Source organism: Larus michahellis, chromosome 3, assembly GCF_964199755.1.
Source record: "Larus michahellis chromosome 3, bLarMic1.1, whole genome shotgun sequence".
In the NCBI taxonomy this organism is placed as follows: Eukaryota; Metazoa; Chordata; class Aves; order Charadriiformes; family Laridae; genus Larus; species Larus michahellis.
The window spans coordinates 59,614,015-59,637,000 of NC_133898.1; the positions used below are offsets into that span (position 1 = coordinate 59,614,015).

Genomic DNA, 22,986 nt, shown 5'->3' on the forward strand with positions numbered 1-22,986 from the left:
AGGGGAGCGGCGAGCCCCGGCCAGCCCGCCCCGCCACCCGCCGGGCCGGCTGGGGCCGCCGGTGCGTGTCGGGCCGCGTCCAGGCGGCGCTTTCCGCGGCGGCCCGGCGGGGGCGCTGCGAGCCCGGCCTTGCGGGCCCAGCGCGGCGGGCAGCGTGCGGCGCCTCCGCCGGCCCCGGGCAGCCGGCGGCGGCGGGTGGGAGAGCGGGGCCAGCGCCTCCCGCCTCTCCTCACCGCTTAGCCGCAGACGCCGGGGGGGAACACGCTCGCCTCCCCGCCGACAGCCCCGATCCCCCTCTCATCTTCCCCCGAAGGGTCGCCCTTCGGCCGCGAAGGGGCTCGGAGCCGCCGCCGTCGGTCGCACCGTCCCGAGGGCGCTGGGGGGCAGCTCCCCGGGCCGTGCCCCCACCTCGGCGCGGTGCCTCTCCCTTGCCGGGGGGGAAGGCGGCCGGGCAAGCCCGCCGGATCGCTTGGGGAGCGGAGGCAGCCCCCCGCCGCTGCCCGGCTGCCTTGCCCCGGGTCGGGCCGAGGAGGGGGCAGCCGGCAGCGGGGCGGTGTGCTGCCGGCGGGGAAAGTTGGAGAGGCCGTGGGGAGGGCGCGGGGCAGGGGGCTGGCAGCGGGGTGACGGGCGCGGAGGAGGAGCGGGGAGAAGCCGCACCGGAGCACCGGGAGGAGCCGGAGAGAAATCCGCTGGCGGCGCGACAGGCGCCTCGGGGGTAGGGGAGGACGGAGGAGCCGGGCGGGGAGCACCGCTGGCCGGGTAGCGCTGGCAGGGAGGGGACAGCACCGCCACCAGCCGGGGGAGGCGGGAGGGGGAGCGCCGGTGACCTGCCGCAGATCAGCTCCGCCGCCGCCGGAGGGTGCGGGAAGCGCCGGCTGCCCGCACGGCCCCGCCGCCTCCCGAGGGCGGCTGCGGGCAGCGGCGGGAGGGGCGTCAGCGGCAGGGGAGAGCGGGGAAAGTTGTGGGCGACAGGAGAGGGGCTGCGTGCCCCGGAGGGACGGGGCGGGGGGGCTCACCGGCGGCATCAGCTCCGAGAAAGTGGGGTTGGAAAGCAGTTTTTGGGCTCGCTGCCGGCGAAGCGCATTTAACCATCATCCCAGGGATGAAGGGGAACTGGGAAAGTAACTCGGAAAAGTGAGTGGGATTCTTAATTTTTTTTCTTCCTTCCTTTTTTTTTTTTTTCCCCTCCTAATCCGAAAGGACCCGTTTAAAAGGAAAGCAGAAGCCGCCGTGTGCACCCGCTGCCAGGAGAGATACGGGAAAGGAGGGCACTGCACACTGGCACCCCTGCCTGGGCTGGGCGAGGGTGCGGGATCCTGCGCTCCGTTCTCCCCCAACACGATGGTGTACCAAAGCAGCTACACATAGTAAACCGATTCATCATGCGACAGAGCGCAGGAAGGTGAGACAGAAGCAGAAACAGAAACTAACACTGAAAGGAAGAGGGGGGGAAAAAAAAGACAGCGACGGCGAATTACTTCCAGAGAAAGTGGGTGGATGTTGTGCACCAGCGACTTGGGCTTTTAGGGGATGCACCCTTACATTTTGCTTCTCTCCAGTCCGAGCCTCCCTTCTCCGGTGGCAGAAAGCGTCTGTATTCGGTGGTAGGAACATAGGAGGAGGAACAAACAGGAGGGTTTCGTTCAGCAGTGCTTGCGATGCCCTACCGAGCTGCTTTAAGGATTTTAATTTTTTTTCCTGGTGGATGTTGATTTCTTGACCTTGATTTTGAGTCCTTTTAGTTGCATCGCAGTTTTTGGTTTGTGTTTTTATTTCCTTTGGCGAGGAGTGGAAAGGGGAAGGCTGGCTTCGGTGCTGAAAGTTGCAATCACCATTATTTTGGAGCCAGCATGTGCACCAACATAGTCTACGAGTGGCTGAAGACCCTGCAGCTCCCCCAGTACGCGGAGTCCTTCGTCGATAATGGCTACGACGACCTGGAGGTCTGCAAGCAGATCGGAGACCCGGACCTGGATGCCATCGGCGTCGCCGTGCCCCACCATCGGCGCCGGATCCACGAAGCCGTGCGGCGGCTGAAGGAGGCGGACGAGCGGGCGGCGGGGCTCTACTTCACCCTGGAGCCACCACCGCCGCCGCCGCCGCCCCCCCCGCGGCCGGCGCCCCCCGCCGCCGGTCGCTGTCCCCGCCGGCCGGCGGGGCAGGACGGGGGGGCACGGCGGGGAGCGGCCCCCCGGTACCGCCCCGGCGGGCGGCGGGGGGCGGCCGGCGGCGGGGGGCTGGCCGCCTACCCCCGGCTGAAGCTGAAGATCATGATCCGGGACAAGCTCATCCGCGACGGCATCAACCTGAGTAAACCCCCCTACTCCAACAAGGTAAGAAGGTGCCCGTGCCTCCCGCCGGCCGCTGCCCCCAGGAGAGGCCGGGGTCCCAGGCGTGGTGGGGCAGTGGTGGCAGCTGGGCAAGTCCTCCCATCCAGCTGGAGATGAGGGGGTCCAGCAGGGGCTGGTCCCAGCTCTGCCGCGGAGTGTCACAGCTGTGCCTGTGGCATTTTTGGAGGGAAACGTGGTCAGGACTTCGCAGCAGCCAGGTGTGAAGAGGAGTGGGGCCCAACGCGGGTCAGATCCACTAATGCTTGTTGGCCTGATGGAGACTTACCGGGTGGTGCAGCATTGTGCTGTGGTTTGGTTTCACCGCTTTGTTTTTGTTTTGTTGGTTTTTTTTACCCATTAACCGGTTCTTTTAGTCCAGTCTAGTTTGGGGCGTGAAGGCAGAAATTGACAGGACGGTCTTAATGGTTTGAGGTTTTGTTTGTTTGTTTTTCTTTTCTGTGAAACTTTTCCATTGTGTTGGAGAGTGATGGCTTCTCCCATCTTTTGTTAAAGGTCATATTTTAGTGTCAGTTTCTGTTGGTGCAATGGCTCATGAAGCAAGTGGTAATCTGGCTGGAGGAACAACTCCTTCTGTTGCCTGGATTTATTTACTGGAGGATGGTAGTGACTGGTGAATGTCAAAACTATTCATCAGCTGCTCCAGCACAAAGTCGGTCTATCTCCAGGACACACGGTCTGCTGAAAAGCCAGAAAAATGCACGTCTCAGAAGAGTCATTCCAGTTTGATGAAACCCCAATATTTACCTAATTCTTATCTTTTGAAAAGGTTAAAATGTAACAGTAATGTGGTTTGGAAGATAGAAATTGTTTTGTCTAAAGTTTTCTGTAGGTTTCCTGCTGAAAACATGATATGCAGAATAAATAAAATGATAGAATTAAATGGATAATGCCATAGAGGAGAAAATGATTTGTGAAAGAATACAAGTTACTATAATGCATGGTAGCTTCAGAGTTCAGAATGAAGTGCTTCTAAGTTGTCTGATGACCCAAGTTGCCTGTATTTTCTTTAATGATTTGAAGTCTGATTTTTCAGCAAGACCGAGCAGTTGCAATTGACTTTCAACCTGTGGGTACTTTTTATCTCTGAAAAGCTTATGGAGGTATGGAAGCAAGGTGAGGGGAATGTCTGCAGGTCTGTGTTTACAGAAATGTGAGGAATTAAAATTGAGAATGAATTATCTGCTGCAGGGGACTTGGATGTGAGGTCAAACCAGGACAATAACAATGTGGAGGTACAGATAACAGGATTCCTTGGATAGTAAGTTTCAGGACTCCAATTTTTTAACAGCTGATGTTAGAGAGAGCCACACTTCTTAAGTACAGCACAGTTGACTGGTTTGAGATATTTATTTGTTCTCTTTTCCTGAAGCATCTGGCTAATGACATTGTCAGAGACAGTGTATCAAATCTGATAGGACAATAGCCAAATATAACAAAACATCCATGGACATATATATACCTAGTCTAAGTACAGCATCTTCAATAAGTCACTGTATCATTTTGGAGAGATTTTTGTTTTTTTCTCCCTCCCTTTGAAGTGATACATCATTAGACTTACACCCTTCTGAAACTACCATTACATGTCTTCTATAAAAGACCTTCTATGGAAGTTCTGTCTTATCATTGCAGCTGCAGCACATTACCCACCTCTGTAGCTTCGTTTCACTTCTTGCTTTTGAGTTTGTGCATTTTCATTGTCATCAATTACATCTTACCACGTGGATCCTCTACCTTCTCTCTTCTATTCTTCCTCCACAGGAATTGTAAAATTTCCAAGATGCCAGCATATGACATCAAGGAAATTCAAATCCTTGGCGTTGATTTCTTCTTTAGCTCACCTTATTTTAATTTGATGGGTCTGATAATAGTGTGGATTAACTGTCAGGGCAAGCTCGTTTTACACAGAAAGCATCACTCAGCTTTAATTGGTTTAAATTTAAATTAATATTTTGAAACAGAAAGAGGAACCAAGCTCGCTTTCCTAGTTTTATTTCAGCCTGTGGTGTCAATGTATTTATTTTGGATGATAAATGCATATAACATAATTTTTTTACAGTAATAGAAAAACTTTCTCCATCTCCTCAGTGTGAATCACTTCACATCATAGCATGTTGTAAGAAACCATAAAGCTGGCAAGATTTGAGTGTGTGTTGCTCAACATGTGTTATTCTGAATGCCACCCACTGTAGCAATCCATCTCCAAAACGGCTTAAAGGGAATAGCGAAAGATCACGTCACTGTGCATTATTCATTGGATGTAGTTTAGAGCAAGAAAAATGAAATACTGTAATCCTTCATTTGGGAAAGAGCCATATTATAACAGTGTCTCTTAAAAAAAACCCGCCAAACTTTAAAAAATTGTGAATATAATTTAAGCAACCTGTATTATACTTTTTATGTAGAATATGCAGTGTACAGACTTCTGCATGTCAAAAAACCCAAAAGGGATGTATTCTTTTCTGTGCACAGGATTAAAGAATCAGCTTGAGGTTTGTGTCAGGTTTTTTGTATACATTTTTCACATGTCAGTCTACAGATGGTCATGTGGATATTCTGGAGCAGGGCACTAGACACTGACCTATTTGACATCTATTTGCATTTCTGGTGCTGCTGAGCTGCTAACTAGCCTTTTATTTCCCTCCATGGCTTTCAGGGAGAATGCCATCATCTTTTCCTCTTAATACCTATGAATGGAAAATAGCATCTATGAATGGAGGAGCATGCTTGTGTGTGTGTGTGTGTATGTGCAGCCTGGTCTAGTGGGAGGTGTCCCTGCCCATGGTAGGGGGGTTGGAACTAAATGACCTTTATGGTCTCTTCCAACCCAAACCACTCTATGATTCTATATGTATATGCATTTTACTCGTTTCCTGAAGAATACTTCATGTGTTCAGTTATGTAGTTCTCAGACAATTTTAGATTTTTATTTGAAAATGTCCCTGAGAACTGGAAGTGCTGCTCCTCTGTCTTGTTTATAGCCTTTTGCCAGCTGCCTGAGCTGTAGACGTGTCAAAAGATCAAAAATGAGTATTGTATGTGGAGACGTTAAAAGCATCCTTTTGCTGTCCTTCCAGTGTTGTTGCAGTATTTTCAGATGAAGGGTGAAACAACAGAGTGGGAAGGATAGAAGTGTATTGGCGTGGTAAATTTTAGTTTAACTTAGTTTGATTACAGTCAGCAGAAATTACTAACAACTACTTAGCAGAGCTTAATATAAATCTCTTAAATACGTGCAAACTTTGAATTGAAGCCATTTGTGTGGGTGACTTCAGACATGGAGAATTATCACAAGCCACATCTTGATTATTTCCATGGAGAATTAGAACAAGGCCTTACCTTCTCAAATTGCATCATACATTTTTCAGGTATAAACCAAGGAATATAACCGTAACTGAGGAGAACTCTACGGAAGTCAGGTTTTTTTCCATGTTGGTAATGGTCCTTAATACTCAAACCTTTCTATTTTAGTTTCACGCCTGCTGTTGCTGGCTGATAGCCTTAGAAGTCTCATATATCTAAGAAACAACTTCTGGAGGTGATGGGCCTGAATGCCCTTCAAACAAGAACCCATGGTACATCTCTGAGTCAAGTGAAACACCTGTGTTATCTCAAAATATCTAGCTGCTTTAAAAAATAATCCTTATTTCTGTCCTTAATTAGGAACTTAATTATGCCCAGTGTAGGAATAGTATTAATATTGTTTTGCCATGTAGAAGTTTTGGGGGATGAACTGGTGGCAGAAGGAAACGAAAACGAGCAGCCCCCCTGGGTTCCAGTGAAAACGAATGAAGGGAAGTGGGGCACTGACCTGAACCAGCCGGATCAGAGGAAGTAGAGCCTTTACCTCCATACACAGACACTTCTCGCCTTGGTGGGCTTGTTGCAAAACGGATTATGTCCGTTCTGGGTTTGAGCAGGAGTAATGTCACTAAATATCACTGTGGTAGGGAAAGCAGAGGAGCACCAATTTTGTCAATATAAAGACAAGTATGGTACCTTGTTGTGGAACACGTCAAGAGAAATTAAGTATTCTATTTATCTTGAATATAGATTAAGTGACATTTAATAGTTTACTGGAATTTCATTACTATTTCTAATTGAAATAAATGGCCTGACCTGTTTCTTGAAGAACTTTATTCAATTTTTCATCTGCAGAGAACTGGAAATACATTAAAAATCACTAAAAACATACATGCATTAAAAGCTTCCATACCAATTAAGATGATTTGCATAGCCTCAGTAAAGTTACACTCGTGTAGATTTCAATATTTATTAGAGAGAATAAAACTGTAGTGTGACATATGTATGTATACGTGACCTCATTGTCACTCACTGTGCTGTTCATGATTATCAGCATGCTTGGAAAACAAACAGTAAAAATTCAGCTGCAGTTGAGGTCATAATCTCAAGAGTTCAAGTAGATGTAGAAAAGTAAGAAGCCAGATCCAAGTGAGTATCTGCTTAAAGACCCAACCACATTTTTTTTTAAGTTCTGTGCTGATGATATAGCACAGATTTGTGGTTCTGATTAAATCTTTGTTTAATCTTTGCCACTACAAAATGAGGAATATTTCACTTAAGTTAAATGTTAAGAGGTAAATATGCCAGTAATATTGCTATGAAATACTCTGGTTCAAGCTGAGTCTGAGGCTGGATAATGTAGTCAGCGCTTTAGATATTTACAGGAGTGAATTCAGTGAATTAAAAATATTGTGCTTTGAAGAAATGGCAACACTCACCCATACTGTAATGAAACATGAACCTTTTTCTAAAGACCTGGCTGCTTTGGAATAACTGCATCAACTCTGATTAGCAGAGCGTTCTCAAATATGCCTTGGGGAAAGCTGCCTATTGACAAAAGTACCAGTGCATTAAGTAGTAACAATATTTTCATGGCAATAAATTAGGAAAGCTACAGGCAATGTTCAGGAAGTGAAAAGATATTTTATATAAGAAACCACTGAATTTGCCTTTGACTTCATAACTCTGGGGTTTTTTTTAAAGAAAATCCAGCACCTCATATATTGGGCAGTTGTTTCAAAGTCCCTGTTTATTAAACTAATGGAAAACAAACTGGAAAAGATCTTCTTCCAATCAGACCATTAAGGCAAAATGTTGCAGAATATGAATAATACAGTACTGTGCCGTATTTGCATTTGAATTGTTCCTGAATAATTTAAAGTGTATTCAATAATCTCCTCTGGAAATGTTGCATGTAAATCTTCCTGGGTTTCATTATCTCTCAGTTTTGAGGGGAGGAAAATCCCATTTGGATATATTAAAGGTGGAGTCCTGAGAGAGGATAGTATCAACTCCACAGCCTTCTCGACCCCTTTCTGCCATCGTGTTCAGCGTATGTTCTCAGCTCCAGTCGCGGTGGGGTCTGGCAGAGGAGAAGGGGAGCGTGTGGCTCCCAGCTCCGAGGAACTGTGCAGGGCTGAGCAGCAGCTGCCCTGGCAGGGGGATCCGTCCTTCATCCTCCGCACGGCTCTGAGTTTGAAGGAAGAGCTAAACTTACAGGTCCCTGGCAAAAGAGAAGTGCCTGGCCTCTTGTAATTCCCTGAAGGCTTTTGCTTCCCCCAAACGACATGATTCAGTCAGACCTCTGTGTTGCAAACCTGAACTGAATTTCCTCACACAATGTGGGGATTTGTGTGCGTCCTGCACCTCAACAGGGACACCACCAGTGGTGTGGTAAAAGTCTAACTACCAGTTTCACTCCCACAGACCCATAAACCTGACTTGTTTTAAACAAGTTTGGCGATCCTAAGTCTTTCTGAGGAGAAGGCACATTTTAAGGAAAATATTTCTGTTGATACACCCCACCCGAGAGCTTCTGTCTCTGCCATATGTAGGGCGATGAAGCCCATACACACAACCATGTATGAGGAATACCAAAGAAACCAAGATAATTTCTCAACAACAAAGTAATCTTGTGAACTGTGTTTCTAATTTTGTTTATGACCAATATCACTATCTCACATATACCGTAATATATAGAATCATAGAATCATAGAATCATTTAGGTTGGAAAAAACCCTTGGGATCATCGAGTCCAACTATCAACTCCACTCTATAAAGTTCTCCCTTACACCATATCCCTTAACACCACATCTAAACGAGTCTTAAACACATTCAGGGATGGTGACTCCACCACCTCCCTGGGCAGCCTATTCCAGTGTCTGACCACTCCTTCTGTGAAGAATTTTTTCCTAATGTCCAGCCTAAACCTACCCTGCTGCAGCTTGAACCCATTCCCTCTTGTTCTATCACTAATTACCTGTGAGAAGAGAGCAGCACCAGCCTCTCTACAATGTCCTTTCAAGTAGTTGTAGAGAGTGATGAGGTCTCCCCTCAGCCTCCTCTTCCTCAAACTAAACAGTCCCAGTTCCTTCAATCGATCCTCATAAATCTATTCTCCAGGCCCTTCACCAGCTTCGTTGTCCTCCTCTGCACTCGCTCCAGCACCTCGATATCTCTCTCGTATTGAGGTGCCCAGAACTGGACACAATACTCAAGGTGTGGCCTCATCAGTGCTGAGTACAGGGGGATAATCACCTCCCTACTTCTGCTGGTCACACTATTTCTAGTACAAGCCAGGATGCCATTGGCTTTCTTGGCCACCTGGGCACACTGCTGGCTCATGTTCAGCCACTTGTCAATTAGAACCCCCAGGTCCTTTTCTGCCAGGCAGCTCTCCAGCCGCACTTCCCCAAGCCTGTAGCGATGCATGGGGTTGTTGTGGCCCAAGTGCAGGACCCGGCGCTTGGCCTTGTTGAAGCTCATACCATTAGCGTTGGCCCATCAATGCAATCTGTCCAAGTCTCTCTGTAGAGCCTCCCTATCCTCATGCAGATCAACACTCCCACCTAGCTTCCTGACATCTGCAAACTTGCTGATGATACACTCTATGTCCTTATCAAGGTCATCAATAAAGATGTTAAACAGAAATGGTCCCAACACCGAGCCCTGAGGGACACCACTTGTGAGTGGCCGCCAGCTGGATTTAACTCCATTGACCACCACTCTTTGGGACCGCCCATCCAGCCAGTGCTTGATCCAGCAGATCGTATGCTCGTCCAGGCCATGATCTGCTAGTTTTTCCATGAGAATTCTATGGGGAACAGTGTCAAATGCTTTTCGAAAGTCTAGGTAGACAATGTCCACAGCCTTTCCCTCATCCAATAATCGTGTCATCTTGTCACAGAAGGAGATCAGGTTCGTCAGGCAGGACCTGCCTTTCATAAACCCATGCTGACTGGGCCTGGTCCCCTGCTTGTCCATTATATGACTTGTAATGGCACTCAAGATGATCTGCTCCATGACCTTCCCTGCTACCGAGGTCAGACTGACAGGCCTATAGTTTCCTGGATCCTCCTTTCTGCCTTTTTTGTAGACGGGTGCTACATTTGCTACCCTCCAGTCCATTAGGACTTCCCCAGTTATCCATGACTTCAGGTAGATAATGGAAAGTGGCTTGGCGAGCACGTCTGCAAATTCTTTCAGCTGTGTCCCTTATTTCAGATGTGAAATTGAAGAATTTGCCTAAAGTCATGAAAAATTTTAGACAGATGAAGCACTGGGATGCACTTCTACAGTGTCTTTGTCCATTGCCTTATGATTAAGAGTAAACTTCCCTCTGTGCAAGTAACAGAAAAGCAATCAAGGAATAACCAGTAAATTGACTATATGGCAATTAGTTATGCCTGTTAATTTTGCCTGTTAGTTATACCCTGTGTGCATATGTCATTATGAAGAGTCCCTGTCCACTAATGTATATAGATCCATATGTATAATCTGAAACATACTAACAGCTATTACAGAATTTTTGAAAAGTGCAGCAGAGCGGTTTGAAGTGACAGGAATATTGTTATTGCAGATTAGGAATGAATTTATTATATCACTTACAGAAGCTCACTTACTGGTTTGAGACTCTTCCAAAGCAGGAGAGGACGGAATGAGTTAAGACTAGATTGGTAGGTTCAAGTTTTAAATTTCTTGCTTTGTCAGTTTGAATGAGCCCCTTTGCTTGGCATTTGACAAAGCTATCTGGTTCAATCTCTTTGTCTAGGCTAATATGACATCTCATATTGATGTGCTTATCTTGACAAATGTGGTGGCTTATACACGCTGCAGGAATCGCTGTTTATTAAAAGAGCACGCTGGTGCTATGTTTAGCACTGCCGTGTTATTTTGGGACCAGCTGTGGAGCAGGAAGGGGAGAATCGGGTGAACCTTCCCTGACACTGGCAGTCTGTGAGCCGGGCTGGCCCGAAACCGTCTCCAGTGACTCATCCAGCCTCTTCGGTTTGTTACTTGCAGATAGTAAAAAACTTTCCTTACTGCAAAACAAAAGAGAAGTGTTGTGTCACACGAAACACAAGTAGAAGGGCCTTCAAATAGTATCTCGTCCTGGTTCTCACAAACTCAGCAGGATGTGAGTGGCAGTGATGCATGCCTCTCACGGGAGCCCCGCTCCTCCAGTTGGGCTCATTCCCAGTGAAGTCAGTGGGGGTTTTGCCAGTGATTTCATTTGATGCTGGGTTTGGCGTGAAGTGTTTGAATTTAAATCAGCTAACAAGCACACCCTTACCGACTGTAACTGTTGTGGTGGGTGAGAACAGGATGACATGAGATGAGAATGATAAATACAGCAGTAGCATGCAAAAAAAAAGAAATCTGAACTTTTTGGAGCTTTGAATATCACCATTAGCAGCTTGAACAGCAGCAAGGCAGACTTCTGAACATAGACCTAACGGGTTTGTGCTAGAATAAACGTTTGGTAAACATTCTCTGGAATCTCCGCTAATGTATACTGGCTGGAATCAAGTACACGTAGCTGTTTACAGTTGTCCTCAGTAACTTACAATCAGGGAGAAATAGCAATAATATATACCAAATCAAACTTATAACCGGATACAAATGTATCTTCCACAAGTCTTCCACAAGTTCTTTTTTCCCCAAGAATTGTGTTGGTTTTGAGGATCCACACCCCGAAGCAGGGATGCGGTGCATATGGTGTCAGTCGGAACTTTATGAGGAAATCAAGTCCGGTTCTGATGTCTGTGCCTCAGAAACCACACGGTAAATTTGGTGCAGTTAAGAGTTAAAAAGCTGGAAAAAAGTTTGTCTTTCAGTCAGGGACTAAGAAAAGCTTGTACTGTTTTTTTCCCAGAGTTAGTTAAGTGGCCACTTGGCCATGCTCTCACATGCACGGAAGGAAATATTTTTATTAGCAGAAAAAGGCATTGAGAACTTCAGTGGCTGAGAGCTGGAGCTAGGCTATTCATGCTGTGAAGAAGGCCAAAAGCCAGTATAAACCAAAAACTTAATAAGTCAATATTCCACAGAGGAAAAAAAAAAACAACCTCAAAACCCAAAACTAGGAGTGGGTGCCAGTTCTGCATCAGTGCCCTAGGTTTGTGGATAGAGATGTTTGCTGGGAGTAGCTCTTCTGCACTAGCAAGCTCCTGTCCCCTGGGCTCTACATCTCCCAGCCCTGCTGGCCCAGAGCCCTCTGTGAACCCCAGAGCCACCCTTTCCCTGACTTCTCCTAAATCATCTCCTCTAAGTCTGCCTCAAAGCACACTATCTTCTCCCCTAAGTGCAATCTCTTTCCCACCCAAGAATGTACATCTTTTGCCTTAGGCCTCCCTGACTTTTTTCTCCCCAATCTACATTCACTCAACAACGCTGAGGAGTGTTAACTATGATCTGTTTGGGTGGAAAGACAGAACTGATGCAGCAATACCTTTTTGTACAGCTTGAGACAATGCTGTGTCTTTCTCACGGAATCACGGAATCTTCAGAGTTGGAAGGGACCTCTAGAGATCATCTGGTTCAACTCCCCTGCTAGAGCAGGATTGCCTAAAGCACATCCCTCAGGGCTGCATCCAGGCGGGTCTTGAAAATCGCCAGAGAAGGGGACTCCACAACCTCCCTGGGCAGCCTGTTCCAGTGCTCTGTCACCCTCACTGTAAAGAAGTTTTTCCGTGTATTTGAACGGAACTTCCTATGTTCTAGCTTGTGCCCATCGCCCCTTGTCCTGTCACTGGGAACCATTGAAAAGAGCCTGGCTCCGTCCTCCTTAAACCCACCCTTTAGGTACTTGTAAACATTAATCACGTCCCCCCTCAACCTTCTCTTCTCCAGGCTAAAGAGTCTCAGCTCTTTCAGCCTTTCCTCATAAGGGAGGTGCTCCAGTCCCATAATCATCTTGGTTGCCCTACGCTGGACTCTGTCCAGTAGTTCCCTGTCCCTCTTGAACTGGGGAGCCCAAAACTGGACACAGTACTCCAGTTGTGGCCTCACCAGTGCAGAGTAGAGGGGGAGAATGACCTCCCTCGACCTACTGGCCACAATCTTCCCTATGCAGCCCAGGATGCCATTGGCCTTCTTGGCGACAAGGGCACACTGCTGGCTCATGGATAATTTGCCGTCTACCAGGACCCCCAGGTCCTTCTCCTCAGAGCTGCTTCCCAGCATGTCCGCCCCTAACCTATACTGGTGTTTGGCATTCTTCCTTCCCAGGTGCAGGACCCTACACTTGCTTTTGTTGAACCTCGTTAGGTTCTTCTCTGCCCAGCTCTCCAGCCTGTCCAGGTCACGCTGGATGGCAGCACGGCCCTCTGGAGTGTCGGCCACCCCTCCCAGCTTGGTATCATCAGCAAACTTGCTGAGGATACACTCTGTCCCCTCATCTAGGTCATTAATGAATATATTGAACAAAATTGGTCCGAGTATTGACCCCTGAGGGACACCACTCGTTACAGGCCTCCAACTGGACTCTGTGCCGCTGATCACAACCCTCTGAGTTCTGTCACTCAGCCAGCTCTCGATCCACCTCACTGTCACCTCGTCTAGCCCATACTTCCTCAGCTTCCTAATGAGGATGTTATGGGAGACAGTGTCAAAAGCCTTGCTAAGGTCAAGGTAGATGACATCTACGGCTCTCCCCTCATCCAGCCAACCCGTTATAACATCATAGAAAGCTATCAGATTGGTCAGGCATGATTTGCCCTTGGTAAATCCATGCTGACCACTTCCAATAACTTCCTGTTCCTCTATGTGTTTGGAGACGACATCCAGAATGAGTCGCTCCATTACCTTGCCAGGGACAGAGGTGAGATTAACCGGTCTGTAGTTCCCTGGGTCCTCCTTCTTGCCTTTTTTGAGGATTGGAGTGATGTCAGCCTTCCTCCAGTCCTCAGGCACCTCTCCTGTTCCCCATGACCTTGCAAAGACAATGGAGAGTGGTCTAGTGATAACATCTGACAGCTCTCTCAGCACTCGCAGTGCATCCCGTCAGGGCCCATGGATTTATGAATGTCCAGCTTGGCCAAGTGGTCTCTGACCCAGTCACTTGATCCCATCCCATCCCACCCCATCCCAAGCCCTGTATGAGTTTCCTTCCATCTCTCTCTCCTGCTGCCCCAGAGTCTCAGGCTGTAATTTAGATCTTTCTGTCTTTTCCCTCATGCTCTGATGAGGAGAGAAGCTTTCTCTCCCACTCGGGAAAGTGGGGCCGTCACTTCTCTCTCCTTTGCACACAGTGTCCCCAGATGCTTTCCCATTGACCAACACAGGTGGCTGAGTCCAAGTCATTCTCATAAAAATAAAGCTCTAGACTGCAATCTTGAAAATGCCAATCTTAAAACTGCCACCGTCTGTAGTTATCCAGAGTCCCTCCAGCCCCAGTTCTGTGGCAGAAAGAAGGGATTGATCTAGGAAAAGGAGGATGTATTATAGTTTTTGAACACGTATGGGACTGACTTGCTCTTTTTGAAGAAAGACTGAATGTAAAGTGTTAAAAATAGTGAATGTAAAATGTTAATTTTATAAAAATATAAAGAAACGAGTTGTAACCTCATCAAAAGCTCAATGCAAAAATGTCGAAGGATTTTTTTGGCATGATTTTTTAGTGCTCATCATGTGATCATGGTAATTGCTTTTAATTGCAGCATCTTTGAATTCTTGTCCGATTGTTTAGTGGTTGCCCAAATGTTTTTCTTCAAATTTTGTTTAAACCTGTTCTACTAATAACTGCTTGTGTTGTACTGCATTGAGAATTTCTATAAAAATGCATCTCTGATCTTTTGTATACCTCGGAGTTAAGGTTTTCCCCTAAATATCCAGCTATTAATTTAGCAGAGGTTTTTCCATAGGTAGGGAATGAGAAGTACCAGAATAAAGAATCATCAAGAATCGAATTAGCCCTTGAGAAGATCTGTCACAGATCTTTATGTTATAGTTCCTAGACTAAAAATTTCAACCTAAAGATAAGAATGAGTGACTGTTGCAGCCTCTGAGTCTACATTCTCTCTCATATCACACCAAACATCACAAGGAAATCTCATTTTAAAACACTGACCTGAAGAAACTCAAGGGTTAATAAAGAGAACTGTGGAAACTACTAACCAAGAAGGCTTGTTCATTTTCAGGTGTTAATGTTCAAATAAGGAGAAAAACAGATAAATGGAAGTGCGACTGAAGCTATACCAAGAGATCTGGAAAAAGAGTCATTTTGATTTCACCTGCTTTGTTATTTTCATGGGAAGAAAATTTATTGGACTTTCCTATGATAACTTCTAAATAAGATTTTGCCAAGAGAGTATTTCAGAGAGAGGATTTTCACATACACTTGTTATTTATACAGTGATAAAAATAATGCTCTGTAGCTTGTGGAGTAGGATGGAGCAAGAGGAAGTTTGACAAGAATACCACTAGCTGGTTTCTGTCCAGCTCTAAAAATTACATACAATAAGGATGTACCTCATGCAGCCAGTGACTAGAAGTAATGAAATGCATGTGTGTCATTGCCAATAATGTCAAAACCAAACAAAAACCCCAATTGCTCATTTTGTATCTTTTTAAGAAGTAACATTAGTATCCCTAGCAAAGATTATGGCAAAATTCTCCTAAAAAATTGACTTTTTTTCCCAGTTTTGTGGCCTAAAAACTCAGTGTTTGAAGCAATGTTGAAAAATTCTCCTTTCAGTAGTACTTTGGGTCCTGATGCAATAATTCCCTGGGAAAACGATTTTATTCTTTTTGATAGAAAGGCGTGCAAGTGCTGCAAAGTGAAAGGGAGGGAACTGACTTCATTGCCATCGGGTAGTAATGGAAATCAGCTGAGCCAGGCTTGCCCCTGGGTACTCCCAGGCTAGGGGCCTCAGTGCTCATTTACTTCTATAAGTATTAGTAGCACTGCAAAGCTTTGAACTAGTTTGGGCTGTTTTTCTAATGGAATTTGGATAATCTGCAATGCTGTTGCATTGCAGAATTTGGATAATCTTGCAATGCAATGTCATAGGTAAGTCTTAGGCTTATCAATTAAAGCAGAGATTTTCATAATTAGAGGCAGTCTGAATCTCTTGTTGATGTTGGCTTGTACTAATGCTGTGGCAAGTATGTGATAGTATGCGTGCTGTGAAGTTTATAAAATATTACATCGCTTACAAAGTTAGGTGGTTTTTGTACGACTCTTCAGTAGCGGGTTATTAATTCACCTATATAGGAAGTTGTAAAGGATTGAGGTGTTTCCCTAAGGAATTATTTCATCTTAGAGCTGGAAATTTACTTAAAAGAGAATTTATATTCTAAGCTTGTGTATATTAAAAAAAACTGCTTATGCAACCACTGTATTCATTAAATCAATTCCTATGGTGTCTAACAGGAAATAAGCCACTGCAGTCGATCCTTCCTCTGTGTGTGTGTGATGGTTTTGGTTTTGGAAGGAGCACAGATTTGTCCAGGAGAATTAATTGTTTTCATAGAACTTGCTTTATAGATCTTTCAGTGGCTGAAATTGATGTAATAGTTAATAGTATTGATCTAGATTTGGAAAATAAGGCAGAAATTCCTTTGTGCTGAGCACACTTCTTCCTACAGGGATAAGGAAATGAGCATCATCTTCTTAATAAGAAATAGCTTTGTACTTACAATGAATATGAATTAAGTTCAAGGAGAAGGTAGTGAAGGAATTTCAAGAGCTTATTTTGGTTTCCTTCTCCTTGCCTCTCTAGTCATATTTACCATGGAAAAAGGACTTTCTCTAATTTGAATTTGCTGTACAACTGGACAAAAAACCAATTTCATCCTTTTACTTAGCACATTCTAAACTCATAATCTTCCTCTTTTTTTTGTTTTCCCTGATAGTTTGTGCAGTATGAATATACAGTTCATGTACTTGATAGTTTTCATAAGTGTCTAATTTTAAATTTTCAAGATGTGCTATTTTTAACTGAAGGGGTAGCATTGTTTTTCCTTCAAATTAAACGTATTTAAATGCTGCTATGAGCTCTTAGAGGTGGTGTCTTAAGAATGACTTTCAGAATGATTCAGGTGTTTTCACTAACACCTTGCTTCTTTAGACAGTCTCTGCCAGAATTTATCTTGGCTCTGTAGTAGTGCAAGTTTGCTTTTATCTTTTCCTTATTCTTTGCTGATATACTGTTTTAATTCTCTGACCTCTGCTGTCTGAAGACAAAAAATTCCATTCTAAATGGCATTGCTTTTTACCAGTCCTTCTTTATTTTAGTGTGCATTGGTCTTGCAAAATCTTGCGTTTACAAAGAAACCCACCAAACTTTTCTGTGGATTCTTTCAGACAGTTACCTGAATAGTAATTATCTATTAGTGATTACGTATATCACACAGACAAGGAATAATATGCTAATGGAGCAATATTTATGGTTTTTATAGTACATGGTTTTAGGAGCATGCATGCATATTTAGGTTTTAGTTTTAGGAATTTTGTAATGCTTTCTAAACAGACTGCAGCACTGAATTTTTGTCTCTGTGTACTTTCCTGCGGTCTGTTTGCTATCTGCTTGAAAGTGAGACGTGTGGAATATGTAACTGAAACATGTACGTTAGTGGGTAAATAGCTCTTTGATATAAGAGGAAACTTCTGCAGTTTAAGCAGCAAGTGTTATCAGTTGCCTTTTCTATAGTAGAAATTTCAAAATGAAAAGCATGTTTACAATAGATTCTGTCAGGTATGTAGGCTCTGACCCTGTTACCCCCAACATGAAAGTCCGTGGAAATTTTGCTATTGATTTTGTTGGGAACAGACTGAGGTTTTTTGCCAAGGACCTACAATTCTGCTTTCAAAGTACTAAATCAAAAAATGTGACCGTTATGGTTTCTGGTTGAAACCTTGCCTTGATCTAAACGGCTTTTTAAACTTATTTTTATTAGCTGCTGTTTTCATGAACTGGTGAAAGTCATTTCTCTTTGGAATGAGCCACTGAGATTGTGGACACACCCCCCCCTAGTTAATGTTGCCATCCAAATACCATTAAAATTAGGTACACCTTTTTTTCTCTCTTAGTTTTTTTCTTTCTTGCTTTTCTCTCATCCACCCACTTATTTTTCCAGTTTGGAGCCCAGTGAAGCCCTAGCCTGTCAAAGAGTGTGGTGAAGTTCTGGATGGTTTTCTATTTTTCAGCTAGAAGTAAGGGAACAGAAAACATAATCAGTAGGAATGAGATGCTTTTTGTTATGGGAAAAATATTTAGGAGGCAAGAAATAGAAAAAGCTGATAATTGTGCTATAATTATTTACTGATGCTGCATAGCCCTTTCAAAAGGATTTTTAGCCTATTTAAGAAAAGTAATCCTGTATGTTAGTTCTTGGTGCCTTACTGGGCTTATGCTGCCTGGGAGGAGCTAAACTTGGAAAGGAGGTATGACCTGTAGTAAAGAAATCTCAAGAGCAATCAGGTTGAGAAAAAAGTTTTCACACTGAGTTTATATCCCCTTGTTTTGGAACTATGTGCCCCAAGGAGGAGATCAGTTTTACTTTGGTGAAATGGTGGGATTTGTTTGGAGATGGGTAGATCAGTTTGCTTGTGTTCTGTCAATCCTAAAAGTAGAAATTTGGCAGACATTATAGCTAGTTTCCAGTTCTTTTTTTTTTAATTAGTGATGTGTTTAGAGGAGTTGCTGGCTGGCTGCCCATGCACTCCCTCACTTTTTCTTCAGAATCTCTGGTTTCTGCTCCATTTTCCAGTAAACACACAGGTTTGACCTGTTTAGCCCATTGCTTGTGCCCATGTAGACCATTTTGTCAACCTGGGGGGGGGGGAAAAAGGCCTAAAAGGTTATGTGAATAACACTCTAAGGGTGTTTCCTTTCTGTGTTCCCAAAACTGTGTATAAAGAATACTTAAACTTTGGGTTTCCAAATACTGTCAATGTCCTTTAAATACAAGAAAAAGTTGGAAGAGAAAAGCATTTTTATTTTTTTTTATAGGTTCATGTTTAAATTGCAGCTCTGGATGTTGTTTAGACAGCTTGCAGCTGAAGAGTATGTTTAGAAAAAGACTCCTGCAGTTTTATGCAAGCTGCTTCTCCACTGTCCAAATCAGTGGTAGTGCTGCATGGGACTGAAGCAACTGCATATCTCTAAAGAGCAGAAACAGCAGTGAAATTGGTGCAGCAGTTTTCCTCAAGTTCCTTTTAATATATCTAAGGTTGACTAAATTGATATTGCTAAAGTTGTAAAATAATTCTGTTCACATGATATCTGATCTGCACTAGGAGTTAAATGTCCTTCTACTGTTTGGCTAATCGGTAGTACCAATCCTTATTAATTTTTGTGATTGAAATACTGGTCCAATAGACAAGTGTTGTCGCCTCTGAATAGAGGCAACATAGTGGCAAGTGTTTTCCTCAAATGTGAGCTGGATTTTGAAACTACTGATAGACAAGCAGTTGTCTAACTTTACAGAGGTTACATTACTGGGGATCTTAATCTTAGCTATTCATCTTTTTACAATGCTAAGCTGTCTTTGCTATTCGAATGTTTTTCCTCATATCTTACCTAAATCTTCCATGCAACAACTTTAGCTTGTTACTTCTTGCCATGTCTGCCAGGGTCATGGAGAATACGGGCTTTTTCTTTTCCTCTGGTGTCAAGTTTTAGCTAGCTACCTGAGGGTACTACAAAGTCCTGCCTACACGTCTCTGCTAAAATAAAGAACGTGGTTCATTAATCCTCCTTTTAGTTTACACTTTCTAGACCAATTCTAATTGGTCTCTTGGTCTCTTCTGTCCTCTCTCCCTCATTGGTCTGAAGGGATCTGGAGGTGGTATCCCAGCAGGGGCCTTGCTGGTGTCGGTCAGAACTTAAGTTACTCTGTCTTTGCAGTTGAGAATTTGGTTTGTTTACCCCCATGTGGCTCTTACCCTTTTTATAATGTTACGATATTGCTGAGAAATGCCTTGGATCCACAGGAGGCCGCAAGACCTTTAAGTAGCAGAGGGAGCAATTTTTTTCCCATTATTGGTGTATGTAATGATTCATAGTCAGGTGTGCTTTCTTGCCCTTATCCCTGATGAATAACATCCCTGTATTTACTGGGCTCTCCCTCCAGTTCAAGACCATTTTGAAGTCTAAAGCTGGTCTCATCTGCACTAATGCTCCAACCACTTTAATGTGGCCTGCTGATGTAAAAAAAAAAAATTTGCTTCACTACCCAAATCTGTACTAAAAATAATGGTTATTGCTGTACTGAGGACAGCCCCCTGCAAAACTTCTCTTGATACCTCCTCAAGTTTTGGCGTAGATAGTTTGTAAATATGATTTTCCTCATATTTTGTACTCATTTTATTATTTTCATTAAGGCTGTGCTTCCCTAGTTTGCTAATACAAGTGCCTTGTGAAACAGTATCAAAAGATGTAAGTCAAGATTTTTGGCATCTATTTATTTCCTTTTTTCTTGGAGGTTTGTTGTCTGGTATACAAAGAAATTAGGTTGATTTGACTTAATTAGTTCTTGACAAGTCTATGTTCACTGTTAAACATCTTGTCTCTTTTTGATTCATGAAACAAAAAAAAACAAACCAAAAAAACCCCATTTTTATGTGGGAGGATCTATAAGGCTTTCTCTCTACAGCATAATAATCTTGTTCCAGCCAATACAGTTTTCTTTCATCCTTCTGTTATGTTCTCTTCCTCAAACAGTAACTGCGCTTGGTCACTTACACCACTGGTTTTGGGAGAGGGTAGCGTGCTTTCTTGGTACACCAAAGACCATCTCCTTGCGTGCAGACCAGTTTCCCCGCCTTGTGCTGCCAGTCTAGTTGTGATCATAAACTGAACGTAGTCGGTGGACTCCTTTGTAGAGCTGTTTGCCCCTACCTGTATGATGTCTGTTGGGCTCAGACACCTATGTGTCCTCTGCATTTCAGCTCCTGCTAGTTTTCTAATGGGTAAAGGGAGCTGAGGATAACTCTGTGCTGCACATCAGCACTCTGTGCCTGAGGAGAGCTTGTCTGTAGGCACTACAGGAATGTGCATGTGCCAAAGCGGGCTCTGCAAAGGAAAGCTTTGAGACACTCGTGTAAATCATCTCCTGGGGAGTGATGTGTGCATTCTGGCCATTGCCAAGGATCTGGCCTGGTGCGTATCTAATGCTGGCTAGTGTCCATTCTGTCATTCAGGATGTAGCTGAAGAAAACAACAATGTGCCCAGGTCACATGTGAATCATGATTAAATTTCTCAACCCTCTTTATTCAATGTTAGTCTGACTTAGTCTATGTAGGCCTATCTTTATTCTATGTTAGTCTGACTCAAAAGTATAAACTGTAGGAAACTCTTTTCCTACTGGGCATGTCATGTAAAAATAATTGTGTCTCTTCTGCATCTCCCTGCAGACAATACTGACCCAATTCGGGGTTACTAGGGGTAGGACTAATGTGGTTTTAAATTGCAAGCCTTTGAGATTTTACTGTATGCTTGCAAGGATATCTTCCTCCCTCTGTCTCTCTCTCTTGATAACCTGGTGGATTTATTCTTCCCAAGGTGTCTCTGCTATTCTACATTTTTCCCCTTGCACCAAGACCTCAAAAAGTTTCATAGACTCTTTGTAGTTCTGGCAATGGGCAGATAGGTATCCTGCAACTTGTTTGTGATGAATTTTTTTGTTGTTGTTTAGAGAGGGTAGACTACAAACCAACCACATGAAACCAGAAACCATTTGATTAACTTGGTCTAGTTTACACAACATGCCAGGGACGAAGGCCCAGGAGTAGCCTGCTGTACAAGTATGAGCAATTGAATGACTGACACAGGAACAGACTTCAGGGCATACCACAAATTCCCTTCATTCTATGGAGAGAAAAGGTGTCTTCTCCTTTTTCTCCCCATTGCGCATCTTGCTGTTGTTTTGCCAGAAATTCGTCATTCATGCTTCTAATCCCTGGGATCTTCATCCCTTTTTTAAACACACCTATCCTCTCCCTGACGTGGGAGAGTCACAGTGAGATTATTTTAAGTCTCTTCTGTCAACAGTGGTCCACTAATGAAATCTCTGGTACCGTTATCTCTGAAGAAGGGCTCTTCCTCTATTAATTGCACTGCATGATGGCCATACATTGTGAGGATCTACCTGCTGTGATATTGCAAAAGGCAGAAGCAAGAGCAGTTGACTATCAGACCATAAGCATTTGGCCTAATGAGAGAAAAGCCTTTCCTGGCTCTGAAGCAAGGGCTCAGTCACATATGCACAGCATCCTGAAACTTAGCACAGTAATGTAACCACGGGGAGGGACGTGCTGCTGAAAGGAATCAAGTTCACAGAAAAGCACTGGGAGAGTTTAAATGCACAAGCAAGAGAAAAACAGACCCAAATGACTCTTGTGTTTCCTCAAGCCTTAGCAATGGAAGGGGTAAATGAGGAAAAGCAGCATCTGCATCTCCATGTTTGCTTCTCTCTAGTGCTGTGTATCTCACTCCCTACTTGTATAATCAGCAGATCTTCCGGTTAATGCAGTGGGAACCCATTTATTGTCTTTAAGTGTTGTTGGCATTATCATTCTAATGGACTGAATATGTTTGGAGTCATAAATGCTGATCTTAATGTGAAGGGGGCAAGCTGCAGCATACTGGAGATTATACTTAATTACTGAATGACACATTCATCTACATACACTTATGTGAAGTTTGGCATTTTCAACAGTTTAACTAGCTGAAAACATTCTTAAATAATGCTGATGTTACCCGCTTTCAGCCCACTATTCCTGAAAACAAACAGTTCAACAAACAACAGTTGCTTTTAGGGGAAATATTTTTCATGGTTGCCCCTAGCATGGGACTTTGCAATATTAGGAAGTAATTTAGGGGAAGTTATAAATCAGTGAAAAGGGACTCTTAGATTAAAGGATGCTTCTTCAACCATGGCTGTGGCTCGTAATAGGATGTTATAATCTGGTCGTGTAGAAATTTCCGTGTTAAAGTTGGGGTGGTGGGGGTGCAGGAGGAAAGGATGAAGTGTACTTTTTACCCTGTTCTGTCCATATTCTGTCCCTGGAGGTTCTGTGGGATGGATCTGCAAACTGTCTCCTACTGATTTTTTTCAGTGTCTTTAATTTAGAAAAACCTACAAGAATGAAAAACAGTTGTTACCTACCCTAAAATAAACTCTGACAAGTGGAAGCAGGCAATGATGTCAGTATGTAGGTGTGGAAGAATCTTTTGGATTTAGGAAAATAGTTTATTCCTATCATTCATCCTAATAGAAGCACTTCAAGATCATCAAAACTGTTTTTTTCTTTTCTTTTTAAATCGGAATGATCATCTAACTTCCAACCCATGTTTATTAGTGATTTCTTATTCTTTTTTTTTTTTA

General features: G+C 43.9%; 1 protein-coding gene across 2 annotated transcripts in view; it reads left to right on the forward strand.

The window, feature by feature from the left end:
* The first annotated feature begins 595 nt into the window (after positions 1-595).
* Positions 596-22,986, forward strand: part of LOC141740893 (SAM and SH3 domain-containing protein 1-like) — a 569,515-nt gene continuing 547,124 nt past the window's right edge. The window contains exons 1-3 of one of the 2 annotated variants that reach the window (XM_074580364.1): positions 596-715; positions 1,201-1,402; positions 1,787-2,333. In XM_074580364.1, the coding sequence (XP_074436465.1) occupies positions 1,383-1,402; positions 1,787-2,333 (567 nt within the window). In that variant the 5' untranslated portion in view covers positions 596-715; positions 1,201-1,382. The other variant, XM_074580366.1, reaches the window with a different exon arrangement.